Source organism: Carcharhinus amblyrhynchos, chromosome 7 (genome assembly GCF_965287045.1).
Source record: "Carcharhinus amblyrhynchos chromosome 7, sCarAmb.v2.hapA, whole genome shotgun sequence".
NCBI lineage: Eukaryota > Metazoa > Chordata > Chondrichthyes > Carcharhiniformes > Carcharhinidae > Carcharhinus > Carcharhinus amblyrhynchos.
The window spans coordinates 119,622,519-119,642,729 of NC_137330.1; the positions used below are offsets into that span (position 1 = coordinate 119,622,519).

The 20,211-nt window shown below is 44.6% G+C and overlaps 1 protein-coding gene across 3 annotated transcripts in view; it reads left to right on the forward strand.

Moving 5' to 3' along the window:
* Positions 1-20,211, forward strand: part of coq8aa (coenzyme Q8A, genome duplicate a) — a 78,458-nt gene that overhangs the window by 10,196 nt on the left and 48,051 nt on the right. For all 3 annotated transcript variants that reach the window (XM_080193029.1, XM_080193028.1, XM_080193030.1), the window contains exons 2-5: positions 2,291-2,493; positions 3,997-4,335; positions 14,934-15,000; positions 19,088-19,162. In XM_080193029.1, the coding sequence (XP_080049155.1) occupies positions 2,317-2,493; positions 3,997-4,335; positions 14,934-15,000; positions 19,088-19,162 (658 nt within the window). In that variant the 5' untranslated portion in view covers positions 2,291-2,316. The remainder of the gene's footprint in view (positions 1-2,290; positions 2,494-3,996; positions 4,336-14,933; positions 15,001-19,087; positions 19,163-20,211) is intronic.

The window sequence follows — 20,211 nt, forward strand, 5'->3', positions numbered from 1 at the left end:
TGTTATTAAATACACAAAATGCTGGATAAACTCAGCAGGTCTGATAGCAGCTGTGGTGAGAGAAATGGTTAACCTTCCAGGTTTTGGACTTGAAATATCTCTCTGTTTCTGTTTGCTGTGGGACCTTTTTATGCTCACTAGAGAGAGCTGACATCTCCAGCTTTCCACCAACAGTGTAGCTCAATACGGAGAGTGTCAGCCCCACGGTGTAGCGTTCCCTCGGGACGGGGAGTGTCAGCCCAGATTAAGTGATGGGAAACTCGGGCATCACATAAGAGTGGGACTTGAACTGTCTGACTTGGAGGCAAGAGTGAGCCACCACTAAATACAACACCACCATTCTGGAATGTTCTGCAGACTTTGGGAAATTGCTGATTGTGCAAAGCAGTAAAGAGGCTAGTGCAATGGAGCAGCCTTGGTACAGGTTCTCGTGGTGGGGTTGAGGTTTTGAGGAGGATGATGTCCGTTAACCAGGAGGATCCATGGATTTAGGACATGGTACGTACTGATCTGCTGTGCCCTGTCCTTTGAGCAGCATTTAACACATTTACTGCTCTAGGACGTCAGCGAGCAAAATGTGTTGTCTTGGGAGAATAACTCTGGCCCTTTGCTCATGGCATCCAAACTTGATGAAATAGTCCTGGGGTCTTGCCTGAGCAGTGTGTGGAAACTCGGACAAGGTGAAGCAGAGAAGCAGGTTTCACGGAGGTTCCTGAGGGTGAGGAGGGAGGCAGCAGCGTGGCAGGGGTGGTGTTGAGGATTATGGAGCAGTTTGAGCAGCAATGGTGGGGGGGGAGGAAATCACGTGTTCCTGAGGGAGTGAGGATGCAGGTCAGTAGGTTGAAGATTGGGTAATGGAGGGGCAGAGGCTGAGGGTGGATGGAGGGTGATTACACCAGGTAGAATTAGAGAGATCTGTCACTGGCTGGTGTTGAACTGAGGCGGGTGGAGTACACCACCTCCTGTATTCACATGGGGAGGCTCAGCTATTGAGTACATCCAGAATTGTGATTGAACTTAATGACTCAAGCGATTATGGTGAGTGGGTGGGAAAAGTGCAGTTGATCAACTGGAACAGGCCTGGAGAGCTGTATGATCTTCTCCTCCTTCAATTGCTCATGTTCTTATAGAATTGCTTATTAACCAGATAAAAATAGACATGTTCAGTAGGATTGGTAACAGAAGATCAAAGCTACTCCAGTACCTTGCTGCCTGCCAACTCCATCCATTTCCTGACGTTGAACCAGATTTATTGTAACCACATAACTATGCTGTCACTGACGTGACCTATTTCCACCACCTCCACATTGGCCTGGTCTGCCCCGTCTCAGCTAATAGTTGCAGAAACCCTCATCCACGCCTCCGTTTACCTCTAGGTTTGATTATTTCAACTCACTCCTGGCAGGTTCCCTAACACCCATCCTCTGTAAACTCTGCCAGTGTCCTGACCAAGTCTTATTCACCCATCATCCTTGTTCTCACTGACCTACCAGTTAAGCAATGCCGCGATTTAAAAATTCTCATCCCTCTACATCTGTGTAAATTCTTCTGTGGTTCTCTGAGACATGCATCGTACTCTGATTTTAATTGCCCCCTCTGTGCTGTTAATTGGCGAGGCTCTAAACTCTGGAATACCCTCCCTACACCTGTCCATCTCTCTCGACCCACTTTACTTTTTTTTTTGTTCATTCATGGGACGTGGGTGCCACTGGGTGGGTTGGTGACTTGCCGGATAAGTCTCATGCAGGGTAGAGCAGGTAAGGATGGTAGATTTCTTTCCCTAAAGCAGGGGTTTTCACCACAATCAATGATCATCATTAGACTTAGGATTTTTGAATTTGAACTGGGCTCCACAGAGCATTACTCTGGGTCTCTGGATTACTGTCCATTGACAATACCACTCTGCCACTGTCTCCCATCTTTAAGACACTCCTTAAATCTATCTGTCTGCCCAAGGTTTTGGTCACTTGGCCTAACACTGTCTCATGTGGCTCATTGCTTATTGTCTGACGTTCCTGTAAAGTGCCTTGGACTTTTGATTACATTAAAAGTGATGTATAAATACAATGTGGCCGTTTTCATTGAGCATAATCGTGGATACAAAAGATATGTCACTTTTAACTACCGAATACCATTCCTGTTGTTGCCAGTGTGTGACGGGCTTTGTGATCTCTGAGACAAATGAGGAAGTTTGAGTTTGAAATGCAGCTTTGTTCCAGGGTGCTGTCATCTGCTGGGGTGTTTCCTCTTTTGGTATTCACTTGTTGATTTGTGTCTTGTGTTTCTGCAGTGGAAAATTAAATCGGAAACGTCACCATGGCCAGTGATGTGATCATGTTGATGAGGGGCCTAGCCAAGCTAAGCCAGGCCATCATTGAAAACCAGACCACGCAGATGCGTGCTGCTGTGTCGAGCAGGGAAGCCCTGGCAGTGGCCAGGGACTGGCAGGCATCTGCCGAAGATGCTTTCAGTACGGCAGTGGGAAAGGTGCAGGTACAGAAACATGTTTTATATATGTTAATTCACCCAGGGGACATGAGCATTGCTGACTAGACCAACATTTATTGTCCATCCCTAACTGCCCTTGAGAAGGTGGTGGTAGAAGTAGGCCAATTGGTCCCTCACCTGCTTCACCATTCAGTAAGATCATGGCTGATCTGATTGTGGCCTCACTTTCTGCCTGGTCCTCATGTGCAGGTTAGGTTTATTGGCCGTGATGAATTGACCCTGGTGTCGGGGGATTAGTAGGGTAAAACTGTGGGGTTATGAGGATATGGCCTGGATGGGATTATTGTTGGTGCAGACTTGATGGTTCAAATGGCCTCCTTCTGTACTGTAGGATTCTATTTTTTTTACTCTCTTATAGATCAAACATTAGTTCAACTCAGACTTGAATATGTTCAATGACCCAGCCTCCACTGTTCTCTGAAGAAGCGAATTCCAAAAGCTAGCGATCCTTAGAGAAGAAATCGTTCTTCACTTTCATCTTGAATTGGAGATCCCTATTTTCTAACCTATACCCCCTCGTTCTAGATTCCCCAATGAAGGGAACATCCTCTCAGCATCTAAACCGTCAAGTCCCCCAGAATCTTAAATGTTTCAATAATATAGAATGCCTACAATGCAGAAGAGGCCATTTGACCCATTGTCTGCACCGACACTGATAGAATATCTTACCCAGGTCCTCTACCCTGCCCCATTCCTATAACCCCACACATTTCCCATGGCTAATCTCCCTAACCTACACACCTTGGGGCACTAAGGGGCAATTTATCATGGAAAATCTCCCTAACCCCCTGCACATCTTTGGAGTGTGGGAGGAAATCCACAATGACACAGGGAGATAATGCAAATTCCACACATCCACCAAGGCTGGAACTGAATCTGAGTTCCTGGAGCTGTGAAGCAGTAGTGCTAACCACTGTGCATCTGTGTCCATCCCAGATTCTCCTATGAGGGGAATGTCACCTCTCATTTGTCTAAACTCTGAGTGTAGGCCTAACCTGCTCAACCCTTCTGGCGAGGCACAGTGGTTAGCTGCCTCTCAGTGCCAGCGAACCAGGTTCGATTCCAGTCATTGTCAGTGCGGAGTCTGCATGTTCTCCCCATGGCTGCGTAGGTTTCCTCTGGTTTTCTCCCACAGCCCAAAGATGTGCTGGTTAGGTGCATTGGCCATGCTAAATTATCCTCAGTGTACCCACACAGACACAGGAGTGTGGCAACTAGGGGATTTTCACATGAACTTCATTGGCAGTGTTAATGTAACCTGACTTGTGACTAATAATAAACTTTTAACTTGAATAAGGCAACCCTTTCACCCCAGGAATCAACCTAGTGAACCTTCTCTGACCTCCCTCCAAAGGCATGTTGCCTGCTGCCCATGTTTTATCACCAGTAGTGATTTATCTGTTATATAGGAGATGTGCTTTGGGCTTTCCTGGGCTTTTTCTAGTGATGAAATACCTGCCTTTTATTTATTTATTTTCTGATTTCTAGGACGTTGTGACACAGCAAGAGAACCTCTCGGAACTGGACACAGATTTTGCTTCAAAGTGGAACCTTGATGGCACGGCCTCTGAGGGGTCAACGGAAGACTTCGCTGCAGACACTCACCAGGAGCCTGTTGACTCTGTGGCCTTTGACCCAGCGTCTCCTGAGAAGGAAGCTGGCGTCTTTGCTGGACGTTCCAGGGAATCAAGCGGCCCTTTCTCGTCTGGGACTCAGAGGCGATCCTTCCATCAAGACCACCGCTCCGTCAGTGGGCTAACAGCTGAAGATATTGACAAGGCCCGAGAGGCCAAAGTGACTCCCACAGACAAGCCTTACAGACAGATGGTACGTCCCATTCTACAGCCGCTTTGTCAGTGTGGCTGGACTCTGCTGATCCCAACATATTGATGAGCGATTGCAAACTTAAAGTCCACGTGGGTGATAGAAGCTGCCGGAAGCTGCTCTTTGCTGTTCACTCACTCTTGAAAGAAATGTTGGGCTCAAGTTACTTGGCCACGTTTGCGCTGATGTGGAGAGTGTAATTTTAGAATCGCCCCTTAGTCTTACTGCACAGCTCTGATCAACAAGCAGCTGCAGTTATATAATTCACTCAATCTAGTAACAAAACCACTTCCCCACTCCATCCTCAGCTCTGCAATTCTTCCCCTTCAAGTCTTTATCTAATTCTCAATTTCAGTTGTGAAGTCCAGATCCCAATAGCTGCTGTATAAACAACATTCTCCTCAGCTACCCTCTGCTTCCAACAATTACCCTAAAACCTTGTTCTCTGGCTACTGATCCCTCCTGCCATTGGCAGCAGTTATCTTGTATTTACTCTATCCAAAACTGTTCATGATTTTGAATGCCTCAATTAAGTCTCCCCTCAACTTCGCTGGCCTCAGGAGAACAATCCCAGCTTCTCCAGAACTCAGCTCCCCCATCTTTGCTACCATGCTGGGGCCTTGCTTCCTAAAGTATTCTTCCTAAAGTATGGTGCCCAGCATTGAACATATCACTTCTGTTCAGACCTGACCAGTGTTATTAAAAAGATTTAGCATAATTTCTTGCTTTTGTACTCAATGCCCAAATGTTTAAAGCCAAGGGTCCCATATCGTTTTTCTAAATACTTGCAATGCCACCTTCCGTGATTCACGTACATACAACCCTGGGTGCTTCTGTTCCTGAACCCCATTAGGATTTTATGATTTAATTTATACTAATGAAATCATTACTATTACAATTTACCAGTAGCAGGATCAGATGCATTTGATTTGATTTATTATTAGTCTCATGTGTTAGTATATAGTGAGAAGTATTGTTTCTTATGTGCTGTACAGATAAATCATACTGTTCATAAAGAAGGAAAGGAGAGAGTGCAGAATGCAGTGTTACCGTCATAGCGAGGGTGTAGAGAAAGATCAACTTAATAGATGGTAGGTCCATTCAAGAGTCTGACAGCAGCAGCAAAGAGGTTGTTTTTGAGTCGGTTGGTATGTGACCTCAGACTTTTTGTATGTTTTTCCTGACAGAAAAAGGTGGGAGAAAGGATGAAGAGTTGGAAGAGAGAACACAAGAAAACTAGACGCATACGCAAACACATTAAAAAAAAATAAAGTTAAGGAGCTTACATACACCATTGTACATTAGCAATAGGAACAGATCATTGAGCATTTTGTATCTAATCTATCATACAATTAGATCATGATGGATCTGTATCTTTGCTCTATCAGGCCCCCTTGCTTCTGTAACCTTTAACTAATCTCGGCTTTGATATTGTTAGTAGTGAAGCTGACAGCTTAGAGACATTATCGCTAGACTATTAATCCAGAAGTTCAGCTAATGTTCTGGGGACCTGGGTTCGAATCCTGCCAAGGCATATGGTGGTATTTGAATTCAATAAAAACATCTGGAATTAAGAATTTACTGATGACCGTGAAACCGTTGTCGATTGTCGGAAAAACCCATCTGGTTCACTAATATCCTTTAGGGAAAGAAATCTGCCGTCCTTACCTGGTCTGGCCTACACATGTCTCCAGAGCTACAGCAATGTGGTTGACTCTCCACTGTCCTCAGGCAACTAAGGATGGACAATATATGCTGGTTGGGCCAGCGATGCTCATGTCCCATGAATAAATAATAAAAAAAAAATTGTTAATTTGACTGTTAGATTCAACAGTTTTCTTTCTGGGGTGCGCTGGGGCAGGGGACGAGTTCAGATTTCCACTACCCGTTGTGTGAATAAGTGTTTCCTGATGTCACCTGAATGGCCTTGGTCTAATTTTAAGGTAATGATTCCTTTGTTCTGATGTCCGCATTTCAGCAAAATGTTTTTCTGTCTACCAATTCCTTCAGTCATCTTAAAGACCTCGAATAGACATTCCTCAGTTCCCTATGCTTGGACTGCCAGCTTAGTCTGTGCCTGCTTCCCACATCACCCACAGGTACACCAAGCAATGCACCTATCCGTCCACGCAGTGACACACTTGCATCCAGGAATAACCAGAATGCTTCAGTCACCCCAGCCTGTTATAGAGCATGGAGAACTCGCCAGAAAACCACATTCCAAAAGTGTTCATGTAATACCTTTCACACCAAAACACTTTTTTCAACCAATTTTCTTGTTATTCATTCGTGGGATGCGTGAGCATTGCTGTCGTTATTACCCATCCCTAATTGCCGTCCAACCCAGCGGCTTGGCTGGGCCATTTAAGAGGACACTGTTGTGGATCTGATGTCACATATAAACCAGACCGGATAAGGATAGCAGATTTATTTGTGAACCAGATGGGTTTTTATGACGATCAACAATGATTAAATTAGACTTTCTATTCCAGATTTTTATTGAATTCTTATTTCTCCATCTGCCGTGGTGGGATTCGAACCCAGGTCCCCAGAGCATTGCGCTGGGTCTCTGCATTACTGGATTACCAATACACTAGTACTAGTACAATACCAGTACATCACTGCCTCTGCCAACGCCACTGCCTTTGATTTGCAGCATGTAGGGGATTAGATAGGCATTTCTGAGGACAGAGGAGATGCCAGGGGTAAGTTTTTCACTCAGAGGGTGGTGAGTGAGTGGAATGGGCTGCCATCGGTGGTGGTGGTGGAGGCGAACTTGGGGTCTTTTAAGAGACTTCTGGATCAGTACACGGGATTTAATGGGATTGAGGGTTATAGATAGGCCTAGTAGGTAGGGATGTGATCAGGGTAACTTGTGGGCTGAAGGGCCTGTTTGTGCTGTATTTTTCTAAGTTCTATTTCTGAAGCAGTAAATGTGACTCCCAAGATGGTATGATACCTCCCTGGTGCTAGGGTCAAAGATGTCTCAAAGCAACTGCACGACATTCTGAATGGGGAGGGCGAACAGCCAGTGGTGGTTGTACGTGTTGGTACAAATGACATAGGTGAAAAAATGGGATGAGGTCTTAAAAGGAAAATATAGGGAGCTAGGAAGCAAGCTGAAAAGTAGGATCTCAAAGGTAGTGATCTCAGCATTTCTACCGGTGCCTTGTGCTAGACAAAGCAGAAACAACAGGATATGTAGGATGAATATGAGGCTGAAGAGATGGTGTGAGGAGGGTTTCAGATTCCTGGGGCATTGGGACCACTTCTAGGGAGTGGGACCTGTACAAACTGGGCAGGATCGGGAGTGATTTCCTTGGGGAGGGGTGGGTGATAGGGGCGTGGGGTGTGGTGCAGGTCATCTTGGACTGGGTGTTGTGCAATGAAAAAGATTAGTTGGCAGTCTAGTTGAGAGAACCCTTGGGGTCGAGTGACCATAAAATGGTAGAATTCTTTGTCAAGGTGGATAGTGATGTAGTTGATTCTGAGACCAGGATCAATAAATATGAGGCATGAATTGACCATGATGGACTGGGAAACATTATTGAAAGGAAAGACAGTGGATTGGCAATGGCAGACATTTGAAGAACGAGCAGGTGAACTCCAGAAGTTGTTTATTCCTGTTTGGCGCAAGAGTTGGAATTGCGGCCAAACCATGGCTTACAAGGGAAATTAGAGATAGAATCAGATTCAATGAAGAAGCATACAAATTGGCAAGAAAAGGCAATAGGCGTGAGGATTGGGAGCAGTTTAAAATTTGTCAAAGGAGGACCAAGTGATTGATTTAAGAGGAGAAAAATGTATGAAAGTAAGCTAGCAGGCAACATTAAAAACTGTGAGTTTCTATAGATAAGTAAAGAAAAAAAATGAACTCCTTTAATCACTAACAGGAGGAATAAAGAAATGGCTGTGGAATTAAACTTGTACTTTGTTTCAGTCTTCCCAAAGGAACAACGTGGAGATGCTGGTGTTGGACTGGGGGGGACACAGTAAGTAGTCTCTCAACACCAGGTTAAAGCCCAACAGGTTTAATAGCACGAGCTTTCAGAGCATTGCTGCTTCATCACGTGAATGCAGGATTTGTTTCACAAATGCGGCGTATGTAGACATAGACTTAATCACAAGATAATGGTTGGAATGTGAGTTTCAACAGGTAATCAAGTCTGTACAGGTGCAAACAATGTGAGTGGAGAGAGAGTTATCTCAGGTTAAAGAGGTGTGAATCACCAAGCCAGGACAGTTAGTGGGATTTTGTAAGACCAGGCAAGTTGTGGGGTTAAAGATAGTGTGATACGAACCCAAGATTCCAGTTGAAGCTGTCCTCATGTGTGCAGAACTTGGCTCTCAGTTTCTGCTTGGCTGTTTTGCGCTGTCGTGAAGGCCGCCTTGGAGAACGCTTATCCAAAGATCAGAGGTTGAATGCCTTGACTGCTGAAGTGTTCCCCAACAGGAAGGCAACACTCCTGCCTGGTGATCCAGCTTTCAGGAGAACATGATGCCAGACAACCCTGCCACAACAACCTCTGCAAGACATGCTGGATCATTGACACAGATGCCATCATCTCAGATGAGAACACCATTCACCAGATACACAGTACATGTTCTTGTGACTCAGCCAACGTTGTTGACCTGATATGCTGCAGGAAAGGATGTCCCAAAGCATGGTACATTGGTGAGACCATGCAGACGCTATGACAATGGATGAATGGACACTTCGACAATTACCAGGCAGGAGTTTTCTCTTCCTGTTGGGGAACACTTCAGCGGTCATGGGCATTCAGCCTCTGATCTTCGGGTAAATGTTCTCCAAGGTGGCCTTCAAGACACATGACAACACAGAATCGCCAAGCAGAAACTGATAGCCAAGTTCTGCACGCCTGAGGACGGCCTCAACCGGGATCTTGTGTTCATGTTACACTACTTGTAACCTCCATGACTTGCCTGGTCTTACAAAATCTCATTAGCTGTCCTGGCTTGAGACAATTCACACCTCTTTAACCTGTGCTTCCTTCTCTCTCCACTCTCATTGTTTGCACCTGTAAAGACATGGTTACCTGTTAAAACTCGCATTCGAACCATTATCTTGCGCTTGAATCTGTGTCTATATGTGCCCTATTTGTGAAACAAATCCTACACTCACCTGATGAAGGAGCAGCGCTCTGAAAGCTTGTGTAACCAAATAAACCTGTTGGACTTTAACCTGGTGTTGTGAAACTACATACTGTTTTCAAAGAAAGACGTGAATAATGTGCCAGAAGTGCTGAGAGAAACATGTTTTAGTAAGGAGCTGGAGGGAATCGGCATTAATGAAGTAATGGATTTGGGGAAATTGAAGGTAGATAAATCCCCAGGTCCTGATGATCTTCATCCCAGAGAATTTAAGGAAATGGCCCTGGAAATATATATCCATTGGTGGTTATTTTCCAAAATTCTTTGGACTCTAATTACCCTCCAATCTGTAGGAACCAATGTAAGTCTGTTTTCACAAAAGGAGGTAAAGAGAAAACGGGGAACTATAGACCTGTGAGCCTAACCTCGTTATTGGAGAAGTTGCTGGAGTCTATTAAAAAGGATTTCATAACTCAGCATTGTTTGATGAATCTATTGGAATTCTTTGAGGATGTAACTAGCAGAGTTGACTGAGAAGAACCAGTGGATGCGGTTTATTTAAATTTTCAGAAGGCTTTTGACAAGGTCTCACATAACAGACTACTGTGTAAAGCTAAAGCACACAGGATTGCAGGTTATGTCTTGAGACGGATAGAAAGCTGGTTAGCAGATAGGAAGCAAAGAGTTGGCATAAATGGATCTTTTTCTGATCGGCAGGTAGTGACTAGTGGGGTTCCGCAGCAATCTGTACTAGGACCCCAACTGTTCATTTTATATATTAATGATTTGGAAGAGGGAACTGAATGTATCATCTGTAAATTTGGAGATAATACAAAGTTGGGTGGGAGGGTGAGCTGTGAGGAGGATGCAGAGTTGCTTCAGTGTGATCTGGACGGGCTGAATATAGGCATCTGCAAGGCAGATGCCGTACAATGTAGATAAATATGAGAATGCCCACTTTGGTAGCAATAATAGGAAGACAGATTATTACTTGAATGGGTGTAAATTGAGGGAGGTGGATATTCAACAAGACCTTGGGAGTCCTCGTGCATCAGTCACTGAAAATAAGCGGTCAGGTACAGCAGGCAGTAAAGAGGGCAAATGGTATGTTGGTCTTCGGAGGTTTGAAATGTAGGGATAGCGATGGTTTGCTGCAATTGTATAGGGTGTTGGTGACGCCAACTGTGTGCAGTTTTGGTGTCCTTATCTGAGGAAGGATGTCCTCGCTATAGAGCGAGTACAGCGAAGGTTCCTGGAATGGCAGGTCTGTCATATGAGGAGAGATTAAGTTGGTTAGAATTATATTCACTCTTTCGAGGAGTGAGAGGGGATCTCGCAGAAACTTATAAAATTCTAACAGGGTTAGACAGGGCAGATTCAGAAAGAATGTTCCCAATGGTAGGGGAGTCCTTTAGAGCTGAGGTGAGGAGAAATTTCTTCACTTAGGGTGGTGAATGTGTGGAATTCACTACACAGAATGTAGTTGAGGCCAAAATGTTGTCTGATTTCAAGAAGAAATTAGATATAGCTCTTGGGGCTAAAGGGGAGGCAAAGGGGATCAGGATAGTGAATTCACTGATCAGCCATGATCAAAATGAATGGCAGAGCAGAGCAGGCTTAAAGGACTAAACGGCTCACTCCTGCTTCTAGTTTCTATGTTTCTAGTAATTATTATAATTCAGCCACTTTGCATAAAACAGCTCCCACGAGAATAAATGATAATGACAAAATAATTTTTCTAAGTGATTTTTGGAAGCATTCAGAATGGGAGCAGGAGTTGGCCATGTAGCTTTGCTCAGCCATTGAATATGATCATGGCTGATCTTAACTTAAAATCCATTTTTTCACCGACTCCCCATATCCCTTCATTCTCAGAGATCAAAAATCTATCTATCTCAGCCTTTAAATAATTTGGAACGTCCACAGCCCACTGGGCTAGAGAACTCCGAAGATTCACAACCCTTTGATTGAAGACAGTTCTCATCTCAGTCCTAAATCAGTCTCTTATCCTGAAACTATATCCACTTGTTCTACAATTCCTGGCCGGGGGGGACACCCTGTCACTATCTACTCTGTCAAGCTTCTTCATAATATTGACTATTTCAATGAGATCATTCCCCATTCTAAACTCCACCAGAGAATGTAGACCTCAGCCTTTCATCCCAGGAATCAATCTAATGAACCTTTGCCGTACTGCCTCAGAGTGCACCCTTCCTTAAATATGGAGACTAACTGATACAGCTGACGGGACCTTCTGTGCAAGTTGGTGCCTCAGAGTGCTTCAGTCCCTCAGTTCTGCATTTGTTGCTTGGGTTTCTGGTATAAGACTGGGAGCAGGGTACTAATGAGACCACAGCATTTCCTTAGAATCAAATTCTCAAATATTTAGCTATCTGTTTTATTACACATCCCAGTCGACTACTGACATTCCACGTTTGGATAGTAGTGACTTATTATTGGACTGCCTTTAACAGGAGACCCTGTCAAAGAGCTTTAAGAACGAACCTCACCATCAGTTTTCCTTGCTGTTTATTTGAGAGCTTGCTGCGTACCAATTGCTGTGTTTCCTACAATACAAGCACAATGCAATCAGTACCTTATTGACTGCAAAGCTCTTTGGGGGATCTAGAGGTTATGAAAGGTGCTACATAACTGCAAGTTTTTCTTTCAGTAGTGCTGTGACTTGTATATTAAGGATAAGTTAGATAGTAGAGGTGATGGACTATTAATCCAGAAACTCAGCTAATGTTTTTGGGACCCGCGTTCGAATCCTGTGACTGCAGATGGTGAAATTTGACTTCAATTAAAAAAAATCTGGAATTAAGAATCTACAGATGACCACGAAACCATTGCTGTTTGTCATTAAAACTCATCTGGTTCACTGGTGTCCTTTAGGGAAGGAAATCTGCCGTCCTTACCTGGTCTGCCCTACATGTGACTCCAGACCCTCAGCAATGTGGTTGTCTTTCAACTGCCCTCGGGCAGCTAGGGATGGACAATAAATGCTGGCCAGCGACGCCCATGTCCCACAAATGAATAAATAAAAAGTTATGGTCCAATAACCTTTTTTAGTGTGCTTTGAGAAAAGTTTGAGACATGAAAGCTTAATGAGTCCAGTATGCTTGTTCTCCAGCCAGCTGGAATCCCTACTTGTGTATGTGTTTTATCCGCTTAAATAGTTTTTACTTTGATTGTGTACCGTATAAGACTGGTGACCTTTAGTCATTGGGGAGGGTGTAAAAGAAACACAGTCGCCAACTCTCCGATGCACTCCAATTCCTCCTGGATTACTTTCCTGCTCTTTGTTAGTCAAACCCATTTTTGGGAGTTGAAGACTGCAGTCTGCAGCTAAACCCTGCCCCTTCAATAGTATTCAGCCTCTTTGTAGTCTTCCCTTTTCACTCTCTTTCAGGATGAAAAGAGAAAAGTATTATGGACAGCAAAGTCCTGGATGACGTACTACAGTACCCCACAAACCGGAGCCCAGGGGATGTGTGGCACTGGTCACTGTAATCCTAAGCTTCAGTTTAGACTGAAAGTGATGCAGATGAGACCAGTGAGACCAATCCCAAAAATCAGAGGAAGAAAAGCTTACACTTCGACAGTGCCTTCCACAATCCTGGGATGTTCCAAGAAATCCTCTTCTATTACTCTCCTTACAGCAAAGAAGGTTGAGGGGAGATTTAATCAAGGCATTCACAATCACAAACAATTTTGTCAGAGTAAATGAGGAGAATCCATTATCAACAACAGGTATTAGTGACCAGAGGGGATAGATTTAAGCTAAATGGCTAAAAAATTAATAGAAATGAAGAGAATTATCTTTGTGATCTGGAATGCACTGTCTGAATAAAGGAAAAGTGAAAGCAGATTGGGTAGTAACATACAGAAAGGATATGGCTGAATAGAGACACGTTTCTGAAGGTTTTTGTCCTGCACTCATCTGGACAAGAATTTCAAATAATCACAATTTATACTACAGGAGCAGATTGGGTGCCAAATCTACTCTGGCTGAGGTGTTGTCATGGGGAAAGTAACGGGGAACTATAGGCTCCCAAAACTCCTGAGTGATTCAAAAAAAAGTGCAAGGCTTGAACATATTCCTTTTGGTTGTAGAAGATGGGTCTCTGTGTGTTAAAGTATAACTGGGTCATGTTACCAGCTCGACTCATGATCTTAAATTGTCAATGTAGCAATAACATACTGGGATTGTTCAGAAGAGAATTAAAAAAGAAATTGGATAAATACTTGGGTTCTAGGGAAAGCCATGATGTGGAGATGCCAGCGTTGGACTGGGACAAACACAGTAAGAAGTCTCACAACACCAGGTTAAAGTCCAACAGGTTTATTTGGTAGCTCAAGTCACTAGCTGCCCCTTCATCAGGTATGTGGGAGTTCTGTTCACAAATTGAGTTTGTGTCTTTATATGCCCTGTTTGTGAACAGAACTTCCACTTACCTGATGAAGGGGCAGTGCTCTAAAAGCTAGTGGCTTGTGCTACCAAATAAACCTGTTGGACTTTAACCTGGTGTTGTGAGACTTCTTACTGTTTTGTAGGGGAAGAGCAGAGGTGTGGGACTAGTTCAGAGAGCTGGCACAGGCATGATTGTCTGAACGGGGGTGGGGGGGGGGAAGGTCATAGAACGCCTACCGTACAGAAGGAGGCCATTTGGCCCATCAAGTCTGTACCAACCATAATCTCCCCCATCTCTATTCCTGTAACCTCATGCATTTATCCTGCTAATCCCTGTGATGGTAGGGTCAATTTACCATAGCCAATCAACCTAACCTGCACATCTTTGGAGTGTGGGAGGAAACCGGAGCTCCCAGAGGAAACCCACACAGACAGCGATGGAAGCCGGAATTGAACCTGGGACCTGGCGCTCTGAGGCTGCAGTGCTAACCACTGTGCCACCCTGTGTCAGTAGTGGAGACAAAGCTAGAGTCATTATTAAAAAAAACTTACAACAGAGCCCTTGGGAAAGAATTGATGAATTGGACAGTCAGCGTGGATTTACAAAAGGGAAATTATGCTTGACAAACCTACTGGAATTTTTTGAGGATGTAACTAGTAGAGTTAATGAGGGGGAGCCAATGGAAGTGGTTTATTTGGACTTTCAGAAGATTTTCAACGAAGTGTCATAAGAGATGAGTGCATAAAATTAAATGGGATTGGAGGTGGTGTATTGAGAAGAATAGAAAACTGGTTGGCAGACAAGAAACAAAGAGTAGGAATAAACAGGTCATTTTCCAAATGACAGGCAGTGATTAGTAGTATTGTAGGGATTAGTGCTGGGACCCTAGCACTCTGAGAATCAGCATAGATTTTTGTGCTCTGGTCTCTAGAGTGGGACTTGAATCCATGACTATTCTTTTTGTTCCAGCAGCTGAGCTACAGTTGACACACTGGCACATCCTGAGGCTTTGGACAGGTTTCTCTCTCGCCCTCCCCTTCATTTGACCTCATTGTCTTTGTTTTATTTCCCTAGCTCAGCGAGCGGGCACGTGAACGCAAAGTACCATCCACTCGAATTGGTCGGCTGGCCAACTTTGGAGGTAAGGCACTTGGAGCGTTTTCTGACCCTTCTGTGTCTGTCACTTTGTGTCGTGGTGACCGGCAGCGAACTTGTCCATCAATCCTGTATATTGATTTGGGGAGGACAAGTGAGCCAGTGTTATTCTAACTGAGTGCTTGCTGGTTCTCCTCAACTCGGAGGCTGTGGGTCCAGATTGTTTAACAACACTGAAAGAATACTGTGTTGTTGGAGGGTATTGCCTGTTCAGGTGGGTGTGAAGATTCTGTTAACTGTATTAGGCAAAGTCTGGAGTTCCAGTGAGGCTGGTGTGGGAGAAATTAAGTTCGAGGTGATTGAAGAGGTTGGCGGCAACGGGTAAGATTGGAGATGAAAGGCTGTTTGGGAACTAGGTTCACTTGCTGGCAGATATTGATAGGCTTTAGTGTGGAGAGATGTTAAGTAGAGAGTTATAGATTTGTCTGGATAGCTGTGCAGTGCTGTGGGGTTATTTCAGTGTTGGTACATCTCCCATGTTCAGGCGTAGTGGCCTGATGGGGATGTGTTAATTAATACAAATAATGATCTTGATGTTCAGTGTCAGGGAGACGGGACAATCTGTCACACATTCACCTCCATGTGAAAACACCATTTAGCTGTTGTTGCGAGATGTTCTACTCCCTTCCCTGAACCTGCCTGACACAATCCGGAACAAAATCCGGGTCATAGTGGGAGCTCATTTAGACTTTAACTACATTTGGGAGAGGGAAATGTACAGAATGGCAGGTGCTTCTAAAATTCTGACTGTAGGCCAGCATCAAAGCAGTACAGAATGCCTGGCTTTCTTGCTTTGTTTTTATATATTTCAACACTTGAGTGTGATGTCTGAGGCATTTGGAGAGTTGCAAAACTTTCTATTTATAGTTAGTTATTACTTCACAGTAAACCATCTCCCCCTTAAGTAACTGCGGTTCCTTGGGCTGACTTTAACAGCAGTCAGGATGGGTGGGGGATGAGGGTTGCAGTGTCCACCCGGTGTGGCTAGGCCTTAGTGAGAATTTGTGCTTACTTAGCAGCTGTCCACAGGGACTCCTGTTTGGGCTGTAAATCTGCCCATCTCGTGCTAGCCCCACGTTGGAGTTGCTGTATCTCCCCTCTTCCTGCTTTCCTACCCTTTATCCTTTGTCTTATTTTTTAGAAGCATTGATTGAGTTTGTTGACTGGGTTTCATCAGCTCCTTGTACTAATAGATTCCACATTCTGATAATTTCTTTGAGGGGGAAAAAAAATGTACCTTTTGCTTTGAGTATGAACCCTAAATAATACCATCTTGTTAGAGTTCATCAATCAGTATTGACCATCCCAAATACTGTCCAGGCTGATTTTATAGATTAGAATGTCTACAGGGGGATATTCAGCCCATTGAGTCTGCATCGACTACAATCCTACCCAGGCCATATCCCCATAACCCCATGTATTAACCCTGCTGATCCCCCTGACACTAAGGCGCTATTGAACATGGCCAGTGCACCAATGCACATCTTTGGACTGTGGGAGGAAACCAGAGCACCCGGAGGAAACCCACTCAGACACAGGGAGAACATGCAAACTCAATTCCCGAGGCCAGAATTGAACCCGGCACCTGGCTCTGAGAGGCAGCAGAGCTAACCACTGTGCCACCGATCTGATCCCTATTAACCATCTTGCTCCAGTAAATTCAGGTTTTCTTCCCAACCAGAGGAGCTTTCGGAGGGCAGATGGAATCACATCAAATGATACAGTACACAAGGCTGCTGTTCGGCCCATTGTGTCTTTGCCAACCCTTTTGAAAGATCTTCATGTTAGTCCAATTATATTGCTCTTTCCCCATTGCCCTGCTAGTTTTTACTTTTGAAGCATTTCTCTAATTCCAGTTTTAAACTTACTATTCTAATCACCCTTTCGGGCAATTCTCATAACCCACTATGTTTTAAAATGATCGCTGCTGCTCACCTTTTAAACCATCCTCTCGTTACTGACCTTCCTGTCAGTGAAGTCAGCCTCTCCCTATTTCCTGCAGAACAATCTTTCATCATTTTGAACTGCTCTGTAAATATCGCTGTCAGACCATGCCAGCAACTCAATTGACCTTAGTTGTGAGAGAAACCTTGGAACTGTCAGCCAAAGGGTGGACAGGTGCTGTTGTGTGAGGCTCACAGCTGCTGGATCTGGTACTGTCAACTCAGAGTGCTCCAGCTAAAAGGGCGGGTCAGACAGGAGGCAACCTGTTCAGCAAGTCCAGGCCAAGTGAAGCATGTACTCATTCAGGCACCGCCTGGTGTCGTGCAGTTTTACCTGGTACATTTTGTGTCTCTTACCTTGTTTGGTATAATTTTGAAACATTTATCATCCTCTGGGAGTAATTTTATCAAGAGGAGAGAGCTGGGAGATAGTGAGCAGACATTGTCTGTCATCCACACAACACACTCTCATACATGCACGCACAGGCACGCACACGCACACTCACAGGCGCACACACACACACACACACCACACCCCCCAACCCCCATTTTACGTCAGGTTGATTGATTTTAGGCAATGTGCTATTGCATCACTTTTACTTTGTGCTACTGGTTACAATTGCCCATCTCTTTGAGTGGAAAATCTCTGCTAGATGGTGGAGTGATTTCTACATTCTTACGGTGAAATTTAGTTGATTATGATTCCCTTGGAATGTGGAAACATTGGAACCAACTGGAAGGGGCAGAAACCTGTTGGTGGGTAAACATAAAGAGAAAACCTTCTCAAGGGCAATCAGGAATGGGCAAGAAATGCTGAGATTGCTGCACCCCATGGAATACAAAAAGCCACAACGGTTTTTAACTTCCCAGAATTCCTTCAATTCTAGACCGATCCCCATGGATTAGAAGGTAACAAACATTATTCTGCTACTCGAAAAAGGAGGAAGAGGGAACTATAGTCTAGTCAGCCCAACATCGGTAGTTGGGCAATTAGAATCATCATAGAATTCTACAGTGCAGAAGGAGGCCATTCAGCCCATCGAGTCTACACCAACCACAGTCCCCCCATGCCCTATCCCCATAAGCCCATGCATTTATACTAGCTCATTTCCCCTGACACTCAGGGCAATTTAGTATGGCCGAACCACCTAACCTGGATGTCTTTGGACAGTGGGAGGAAAGCGGAGCACCCGGAGGGAACCCACACAAACACAGGGAGAATGTGCAAACTCCACACAAACAATGACCCAAGCTGGGAATCGAACCTGGGCCTCTGGCATTGTGAGGCTGCAGCGCAAACCACTATGCCACTGCGCTTGAAGGGTTTGCTAGGGAGGATGTTTCTCCTGGTTGGGGAGTTTCGAACAAGGTGTCGTAGTCTCAGAATAAGGGCTCAGCCATTTAGGACTGAGATGCGGGGAAATCTTTTCACCCAAAAGGTTGGGATTCCATGGATGATCAGTCATTGAGCATGCTCAAGGTAGATATTTGGGCATTAAGGGAATATGAGGATACTGTGGCAAGGTGGGGTTAAGGTAGAAGATCTTATTGATTGCCAGAGTAGGTTAGAAGGGCCGAATGTCCTGTTCTTTGTGATATAACTGAGTGGCTTGCCAGAGGGAGTCAACGGTCAACCACTTTGCTAAGAGACTGGAGTCAGGTGTAGGCCAGATTGAGACAGACTGGCAGATTTCCTTCCCTAAAGGATATTAGTGGACCAATTAGTTAGGCGGAAGGAATCCTCTACAACCTGTTTCACTTTTCTCTCCGCAAAATTTAGTTTATGGTCTTTGTCCAGTTGAGTCTAGCTGATGCTCCATTATAGCACTGAGGGAGCGCTGCACTGCCAAAGGTGCCATCTACTGAATGAGATTCTGAAAACCAGGTCAGTCTTCTTGCTCAGGGGGATTTGGAAAGATTCTGTGGTGACTTTCTGATTATAATCCAGGCTGACTGGGGAGTTAACGAATGTTAGCTTGGAGGCACCTGAGGCCATTCTGGCAATGCTTACTGTACCTTCCTCAATGAGCCATCGCAGGGAGATTATTTGAATTCCTCAATAATCTTCTTCTTGTCGATGCAGATGGCTTCCTGACCAAGTACTCACACTTCTTGTTTCTCTTTGAACAGGTTTGGCTGTAGGTCTTGGAATTGGTGCCTTGGCAGAAGTTGCCAAGAAGACGTGGAGGCCTGAGGAGCGGGAGGGTAAGTGGAAGCATGTTCAGCGTTGAGGTACTGTACTCCTCAGAGAGCAGCTGCTGGTCATGGACGTGAGGTCTGGGTCCGTCAGTCTGTCCTGTTTCTGTTCTTGTCACTTGTGACTGAACTGTCTTCTTATTGGGCAGAAACTGGTTGCAGTGGGTGGAACTTGCACAAAAGGGCTGTTTGGACTGGTTGAGAAACAACGACGTTTATACAGCACCTTTTAATACCATGAAATGTCACAAGTCAGTTGACAGGCGTGTTTTTAGAATCAGCCTGACACACAGCTACATAATATGGAGATGCCGATGTTGGACTGGGGTAAACACAGTAAGAAGTCTCACAACACCAGGTTAAAGTCCAACAGATTTATTTGGTAGTAAAACCCACAAGCTTTTGGAACGCAGTTCCTTCGTCAGGTGAGTGGGTAGTTCTGCCCTGTTTGTGAGCAGAGCTCTCCACTCACCTGACGAAGGAACAGCATTCCAAAAGCTTGTGTGTTTTACTACCAAATAAGCTGGTTGGACTTTAACCTGGTGTTGTGAGACTTCTTACACAGCTACATAAGGCAGCATTAGGGCGGGTGACCCAAAGCCTGGTCTGAGGAGAGGTTTTTAAGGAGTGTCTTGAAGGAGGAAAGCAAAGTAGATAGGTGGAGATGTGTAGGGAGGATATTCCAGAGTTTGGAACGTGGGCAGCTGGAGGTGGAGTGAATAGGATTGGGAATGTACAAGAGAAGAATAGATACGTTGAGAGAGTTGTGGGGCTGGAGGAGGTTAAAGAGAGAATTGGGTGATGGAGGGAGGCCATGGAGGAATTTGACCTGGAGCCAGAGCAAGTTGGTGAGTATGGGGTAAAATGAATGAGATTTGGTATCATTAAGGACATGGAGGTTTTGGATTAATTCTCATTTAGTGGGTAGAATGTGGGAGACTAGTCATGAGTGTGTTAAAATAGTCAAGTCCAGCGATAACAAGGGGCACAGAGTTAGAATTAGCCACAAAAACAAGGTATGATTCATCTTTCATTCCCTTACCCTGCAGTATAAATAT